Source organism: Bison bison, unplaced genomic scaffold (genome assembly GCF_000754665.1).
Source record: "Bison bison bison isolate TAMUID 2011002044 unplaced genomic scaffold, Bison_UMD1.0 scf7180017864252, whole genome shotgun sequence".
In the NCBI taxonomy this organism is placed as follows: domain Eukaryota; kingdom Metazoa; phylum Chordata; class Mammalia; order Artiodactyla; family Bovidae; genus Bison; species Bison bison.
In genome coordinates, this window is record NW_011494824.1 from 2233077 (window position 1) to 2241510 (window position 8434).

At 42.4% G+C, this 8434-nt stretch overlaps 1 protein-coding gene across 1 annotated transcript in view; it reads left to right on the forward strand.

The window, feature by feature from the left end:
- IQGAP2 (IQ motif containing GTPase activating protein 2) overlaps positions 1-1601 on the forward strand; it is a 330456-nt gene extending 328855 nt beyond the window's left edge. The window contains exon 36 of the mRNA XM_010847615.1: positions 646-1601. Coding sequence (XP_010845917.1) covers positions 646-759 — 114 coding nt within the window. The 3' untranslated portion in view covers positions 760-1601. The remainder of the gene's footprint in view (positions 1-645) is intronic.
- Positions 1602-8434: the final 6833 nt, after the last annotated feature.

Sequence of the window (8434 nt, forward strand, 5' to 3'; positions counted from 1 at the left end):
CTACATATTTGTTTATAAAGTATACATGCACTTGGCACTTTACTCAAAATTAATTTTAAAAAATACACAGAAAATGTGAATGCTTAAGGAATGAGGGGAAAAAAATAAAGAGGAGTTTCTAATATTCTTTTTGTTCCTTAATGAATTGTCTGACTCTCACTTTAGAAAACACTGGCTCTTCTACAGGATATACCTCATCTTGCTGTCACCTCTGTGTCTTGTTTTTCAATTAAAATTAAACTTTTAATTATATATCTAATGTTAATGGTATTGGTTTTCTCTCATACAGTCCTTATCAATTCTAAAAATCTGTTTTCTTTCATTGAGATGAGTGATTCTCAGACTATGGCACCCAAACTAACAGTATCATCACCCCTTGGGAACTTGTTAAAATGCCAATTCTTGGGCCCTCCCGCAGAGCTCCAGAATCAGAGGTTCCTGGGGGTGGACCCCAGCAATCTGTGTTAACTGGCCTGTGTTTCATTAAGAAAGCAGCTGATTCCGATGCACACTGAAGTATAAGAGTCCCCACCGAGGTCCTTAGGTCAACTGAATCTTATTTTTGTCAACAAATTCTTCTAGAATGTGTTTTAAATGTGGGAAACATCAAGTTGAAGCTGTGATTGGTGTTCCTTGCAATTGCAGGATTTACTTCAGATGCAGTATGAAGGCGTAGCTGTGATGAAAATGTTTGATAAAGTCAAAGTGAATGTAAACCTTCTCATATACCTGCTGAACAAGAAATTCTACGGGAAGTGAAGTGCCTGCAGAAATCTCTTGGATTCTGTATGACCTGGATTAGGAAATGAATCTGTTTAGTATTTTTGTTTCTAAACATGATTGAGATCACTGCTTATAAACGTGTGATTTTTTTTTTTCAAGACCAAAACTGTTCTGAAGAATGTACCCACGTGCCTTTCTGGTAATCTGATACTGCAGTAGAATGAGACACGGAACGAATTCCTGTAAACGCTGCCACGCTGTACTGTGGTGCGCGTACTCTGATTTAAATCTTTGGACATTCTGGGATTTGTTTTAAAGTAGGGAGATAATTTTAGCTGACTAGGGACAAATGTGTAAACCTATTTTCCTATGAAAAAAATTTTAAATGTCCCATTTGAATAATGTACCTCTTCATAGATTTTTGTTGTTGTTGTTTTGCTCTGTGGAGAAATGGAAACTGAATTATTTGTAATGAATTATTTAGACAGATAACTTGGTTCTAAGCCCTGCCTCCTGGGAGTTATCGATTTTAAAGAGAACTTTTGTGCAATTCAAAATGAGTTTTATAACTAATTGAAAGTGACAGTACAATAACACTTTCTGTACAAAGGTATATATTTTATGTGATTTATTCCTACTCAGTGAAGTGCACTACTGCCTCAGGGTAAAAACCCTCGGACCCAGAGCCTTTAAGTGACTAAGGAATACCGTGAACAGCGTTCGAAGGCCCCCATTTCCACCCCTCACAATCTATTTGAATATTTCCACTGTGCCTCTCAAGCTTTTGTAATGCAATACGATCAGTATCTGGATGGTTTTTAAATGTATTCTTTGAAAAATTTGTTTTATGTAAAATAAATGTTACTGAATTACATTAATTTGCCTTTTGACTGAATAAATCCAGATCATTTAGTGGGTAGGGGAAGCTTCTTGGTGGGGCCTTTGGGGAAAAGAAGTACCATTGACCCTCAGACGACATGAGGTTTGATCTGTGGGGGCCACTTATATGTGAACTTTTTCAATTGACAATTTAAACGAAACATGAATTTCTCTTTGACATCTTTTTAGTTTTGATACCTAGTGTTAATAAGATGTGTAACATCTACAGTGTTTTATAACATATAGGACAATATTAATATAGGTACTGAGGAATTCTTTATTTTATAACAGATGACAGACTTTCAGTATTGATAAATGCAGTGCAGTACTGTAAATGTCTTTTCCTTAAGATTTTAATAACCTTTTCTCTAGCTACTTTATTGTAAGAATACAGTGTATAATACATATAACATAAACAATATGTGTTAATCAAGCATATTGTTTATGTTCTTGGTAAGGGGCTTCCCAGGTGGCACAGTGGTAAAGAATCCATCTGCCAATGCAGGAGACCCAAGAGACACAGGTTCAATACCTGGGTCAGGAAGATCCCCTGGAAAAGGAAATGGCAAATGATTCCAGTATTCTTGCCTGGAAAATCCCATGAAATGAGGAGCCTGGGGGGCTACAGTCCATGGGGTCATAAAGAGTCAGACACGACTGAGCACACACACATGTTATTGGTTAGACTTTAGGTCAACAGTAGGCTATTAGTAGTTGAGTTTTAGGGGAGTCACAAGTTATACTCAGATTTTTGACTGCGTGAAGGGTGGATGATTGAGGCTTTTAACCCCCACATTGGTTAAAGGGTCAACTGTAATATACCTATACCTGTACTATGTAGAACAGTTTACAGGGAGAAAAAAATAATTTTCCCTCTATCCTTCAGGGTCTTGGCTGAGGACCACACCCCCATAATAAAAGATTAACAGGAGAAAAAGAGTTTAATAACTCCTGTACATCCTACATACATGCGAGACACACGGGAAAAACTGAGTAACTCCCCCAAATAGCCCAAGCCACCCCCTTAAATTTCCAGCTAAAGACAATGGGGGAGGGAAGCAGTTACGGGAGGCAATCGGGAGATTTCCCTTAAAAATGTAAAAGTCTTTCACAAAAGGGTAATTCCTTGGCTTCCACAGCTTCTCCTATATCTGCTGCTTTTCAAAACTAGCCAGTTTGAAGTACTCCTTCTACCAGAAATACATATTCTGCTCCCTTTCAAGAGTGGCTGCTGTGACCCAAAGTTCTAAACCCTGTGACTGAGACGAGGTGGAAGTGTTTTCTCGGTGGTAAGCGAGCAGTGCTCCAAGTTCCAGGGCCACAGGCTGGCACTGGGCTCTGCCCTTGTCACTGATTCAGGGAAAGAAGTCCAGGGCGGGTCCTTTTGTTCCAAGTGCCACGTGTTGTTTCTGCTTACTTCCACTGGCCAAGACTTAGACACATGGCCACAACTAGCTTCAGGAGAGGCTGGGCAGTAAGGTCTGTAACTGTAACTGTAACTCAGCAGCCATGTGCCCAGTGAAAACCCGCGGTTCTAGTTGTAAAGAAACGGAGCAGTGATACCTGGCGACGAACCAGCTGTCTCTACCACAACAGTAATGCAGACTCTCAGGCTAACCCTGACCAGAGTACCCCTGACACTTTGTATTCTGTTCGTTCATTCAACAGGCCTTATGTTCCATAGGGATTACCAAATACTGAGAAACTGGGTTAGCCTAAGCTCATTTGGCATAAGCTTCCCAGATGGCACCAGTGGTAAAGAATCCACCCGCTGGTGCAGGAGACACAAGAGACAGTTTTGATCCCTGGATGGGGAAGAGCCCCTAGAGTAGGAAATGGCAACCCACTCCAGTATTCCTGCCTGGAAAATCCCACGGACAGAGGAAGAGTTAGACACGACCGAGCGCACGTCCACACGTTTGGCACAAATGAACTTGAAGGTAAGATAGAATTTGGAAAACTCAGATTTAAAAAAGTCGAATCTGCTACTTTAATAATGGTTTCAGGTTATACAGATTTTTGACAGAGGTAAATACCTTGAAACAATGTTGTCTCAACAGTTTGTAGGTGTGGGTTTTTTAATGCATGACCTTTGCTACAGACTTCTATCAGAGCAGTCATTAAACATACAGTTAACTTCACCTTGAGACTAAACCCTGTCTCCTCCAACTAACATTAGGTGAGGAACAGGAACCTGTAGGAAGTCGGTGGTAAGTTAAACTTCCTTCTTCATCCTCTAGGAAAGACTTTAAGTGGAAATGTACAAGAGGAGCCAAAATTAGGGGAAGATGTTTAGAGATAAAAGCCAACCTTTAGCAGGGTCTCAAAAAGGGGCTTGTCTTAACTTTTGAGTGACATGCCTGAGTATTATTTGTATGGATGAGATCTTTGTATCATGGCAGCACCCTCAAGGAAAGCTGTGAATGTTTTCTCTTGGCCCACAAGATGAGGTAATTGTTAAAGATGTTACCAGTTGCTACTTGTTTGAGATCTTGAAGGGACATGAATGAATGAGTGACCCCGAGAAGGAAGCAGGTAAGGAGGACAAGGAGCCAGTGGAGGCATGGGTGCAAAGACTCCTGGAGCCAAGGCCTGCATCTTTCTCAGGAGGACTGAACCACCGCGACGTCAGAGCAGTTGCTCCCTACAACCCTGAGCCACTAAGATTCTTGGGCAGTGTAGGGAAGAGAAAATAATTTTCCCTATACCCTTTAAGTTCTTTACTGAGACTCCCTGTGCTAAATGATTAACAAGAGAAAATCAAATAGTTGATTAACATGGGAGATACTCAGGAAAAACCCCCCAAATGGCTCAAGCTACCACCTTAGATGGGCTTCCCTGGTAGCTCAAATGGTAAAGAATCTGCCTGCAATTTAGGAGACCAGTTTCGATCCCTGGGTCCGGAATATGCCCTGGAGAAGAGAATGGCAACCCACTCCAGTATTCTTGCCTGGAGAATTCCATGGAGAGAGGAGCCTGGCAGGCTACAGTCCATGAAGTCACAAAGAGTCAGACATGACTGAGCAACTAACACACACACACACACACCACCTTAGACACTATCTTCAACTAAGATAAAGATGTGAGGAAGCTGGGAGTGGGGGCAATTCTCCGGAAGGTGAGAAGAGGAACCATAGGCGCTGCAGATAAGACTGGGAAAAGTTATCTCTGGAAATAGCAGTCTTCCTGGCAAGCCCCCTTTCTACTGTGAATTTCCCTTACAATTTCCTTTACACAGAGCTTCCACTCTGCTCTCAGAGCCCCTCCTGTGTCTGCGGTTTCTCAATATAAGATTATGTCAAAGAGACCTGTTTAGGGTGGCCTGTTCTGCTACCCTTCCCCAGCTTCCTCCCCAGGGAGCAAAGCTTTCCTTACTCATAGGAAGAAGAAAGAAAACACTGGTTTTCCTTTAGAGACACATAGCAATTGAAACACTTAACTTCATTTTTACATAGCTGACTCCTGTATCTTGATGTATGTTTGATCACAGTTGTTCCACTGTTAACAAATCATTTTTGGTCTGAAACGCTGAGAGGAACCATGCATCCCCCGAACTCCTCTTTTAAAGAAAAAAATTTTTTTAATTTATTTTTGGCTATGTTGGGTCTTCATTGCTGCAGGGCTTTGTTTTTGTTTTTGTTTTCCTCTAGTTGCAGCGCAGTGCGCAGGCTTCTCTTGTTGCAGAGCATCACCTCTAGGGTGCTCAGGATTCAGAAGTTGCAGTTCCCTGGGCTACAGAGCACAGGCTCAATAGTTGTGGCCTTTGGGCTTATGCTCTGAGGCATGTGGGGTCTTCGTGGATCAGGGATTGAACCCATCTCCTGCATTGGCGGGCAGATTCTTTACCGCTGAGCCACCAGAGAAGTCCTGAACTCCACTCTTCAGCACCTAGAACTTAGAAAGAACATCACAGGATTCTAGCTACTCTCAAAGAATGTGCTCTAGTGAACTCCACAAGAGGGAAAGCCTTTGCATACTTTAATATTCTGGAGGTTTGTGATGAAGAAAGAGACCAAGTCAGTGAAAACATTGTCTGACATGACATATGTTTAAAAAAAAAATGACAAACCCCAAATGAATTGATTTTTTTCTCCCTACTCCCATCACAGCAAAGCAAGAGTTGACTGCAGTTTTAACCCTGCCCATAAATGTGACCCATAAAACAATCAACCTTAATTTTTGGATCAAGACTCTGGAGCTAATCTGCATGGTTAAGACCCCTGCAGTTCCCTTCCCCCAGAAGAACAGGGCCTGGCTTGAAATCCTCTTTTCTTTTGCTAATACCTCCTTGTCCCACCCTCCTCCAGCCTAGAAGAACCCTCTGGAGTTCCCCTCTAGTTGCTACAGGAGCTACTGTCTGATTCTTGAATCTCTGAATAAAGCCCATCAGATCTTCAAATTTACTCAATTTTGATTTTTAACACACATCTCCCTTATGTCACGAGATACATGTTGGTGTGTCTGTGTGTGGTCAGGCACCAACTGGAGGTGTTATTCATGATGTAGTTTTTACACCTCAGGCTGTGGTCAAGTAGGAGTTTGTGGTACTCCTCAACATTCCAAGAGGCAAACCACAAAACTCTGAATGATGAAAATTGTCTCTATTTTGAGAGATTCTGGTGTGTATCAGGTGGTCTAAGTGCTGATCAACTTTGTAAAAACTCCATTTCCTCTGTTACTGAAACCAGGATTTAGTAACAGGTTAAGATAGAGCCTTCTAAGTCAACTCTCTAAGCTCCAGAGGACAGAGACTGTTCCAGGCCCCGCTTCTCAGAGCCTTGGCAGTGCCTTCTAAGTGGCAGGGACACCCAGCACTGAATCCTGCCATGGGGCTGAGAAGAAGACAGATCCCCACCACCTCTCAGGTGCCCCAGTATGGCTCTCGGCACTTGTACTGTAGAATCCGGTGTCGCAAACACTCCTCGGAGGACACTTGAGACAGTGGAGTACGGTTTATTACGCTAACAGGTCCTAACAAGTGATTTCAGAGGACTCGGTTTTATAACCTCAGCTACATGACGGGTTACACGTTAGTAATTAGTTTTACAACATGCAGGTGCGGAACAATTAACACTTACAGCATGCAGGTGCAGGCACTACCCTTAATCTAAGACAACCTGACCTTTACCCCCAATCTTTGTTTGCCACCTGTAAGGAGAGGGTTTCCTGGTTTTGCTTTAAGGATGGTTAACAGGGTTCAAGCCCAGTTCCCATCCTGCCTTGCCATGGCCGACAGTCTTCAAGGTAGAATCCCTCTTCCCTCCTCCCAGTGGCCCCAACAGTGTGAATGATCACTGGTTATCTCAGTTTAACAGTGAATATGCACTCCCCAAATAAAATAGCTCATACAGATTCCCTAGGTTGCCTCACTGTCATTTCCTAAGAGTGTAAAATCTCTTAGCTAAAATACATTGAAGGGTGTGATGGTTAATTTTGTATCAACTTGTCCTGGCAAAAGGATGCCCAGATAGCTAGTAGGATATTATTTCTGACTATTATCTGTAAGGGTATTTCCAAAGTAGATAAGCACTTGAATCTGCAGACTGAGTAAAGATCATACTTTCTGTGGGACTTCCTTGGTGGTCCAGTGGTTAAGACTCCGCATTCCCAATGAATGCAGAGAACCCAAGTTTGATTCCTGGTTGGGGGACTAGATCCCACATGCCACAACTAAGACTCAGCAAAGCCAGATAAATAAAGATCACCCTCACAAGTGTGGACAAGCATCATCCAATCTGTTAAGAGCCCAAAAGGAACAAAAAGGTGCAGGAAGAGGAAATTCTCGTTTTTTTTTTTCCTCTTTGTCTTCTTGAGCTGAAACATCTGTCTTCTGCCCTGGACACCAGAGCTCCTGGTTCTCGAGCCTTCAGACTCTGAGACTTAACCCCAGCAGCCCCCCAGTTCTCAGGCTGGGAACTACTCCATCACTGCCCCTGGTTCTCAGGCCTTTGGACTCATTGAATTATACCACTGCTTTCCTGGTTACCAGCTTACAGACTTCAGATCACGGTGGGACTTCTTGGTTTCCATAACCATATGAACCAGTTCCAATAAGAAATCTCCTGTTACATATTTATCTCTATATATCCTATTGACTCTGTTTCTCCAGAGAATCCTCACTAATTCAGAAGGGAAATGAACAGATATGAGAAGTGAAAGATACTGAGGTCACCTTATATTTGGAACAAGTTTCTGTTGTTTCTTTTGAATAGATACTGAATTTGACCTTTTCCTGGCACCCCCAACCACTAGGATAGGCTACCATTCTGTCCATGGTGTAATTAGTGGAAACGCCTTGTTGACCCACTAGAAATGATTAACTTTACTTCTAAACCCAAAATACCAATGGAGGTTTGTGCAAACAAAAGGCGGAAATAGGATTCCTTGATTACAGATCGACTGTTTGCTTAAAAAACAAATGTAGAGATATCTGCACAACACCTGGAGAATCGAATATCTAATTTGAAGACAATTTGATCTTACACCATAGAAGCCTGGATATCATTACCATTAGCTTCCAAAAGGAAATAACTAAGGCAAGTTCTCGGGATATAGTGTTGTCCTTAGAGGGCTTCAGACAGAGGAGGGGTAAGTGGAATAGCTGAAGCAGGTAGGTCATCTAATGGGTTTAAATAAAACTGCTTTCATGGGATCTTGGGCTTAAAACTTTCACCATTTGTATAACATGTTTGTTTTAAACACACTGCTAAGTCGCTTCAGTCGTGTCCGACTCTGTGCGACCCCAGAGACGGCAGCCCACCAGGCTCCCCCATCCCTGGGATTCTCCAGGCAAGAACACTGGAGTGGGTTGCCATTTCCTTCTCCAATGCAT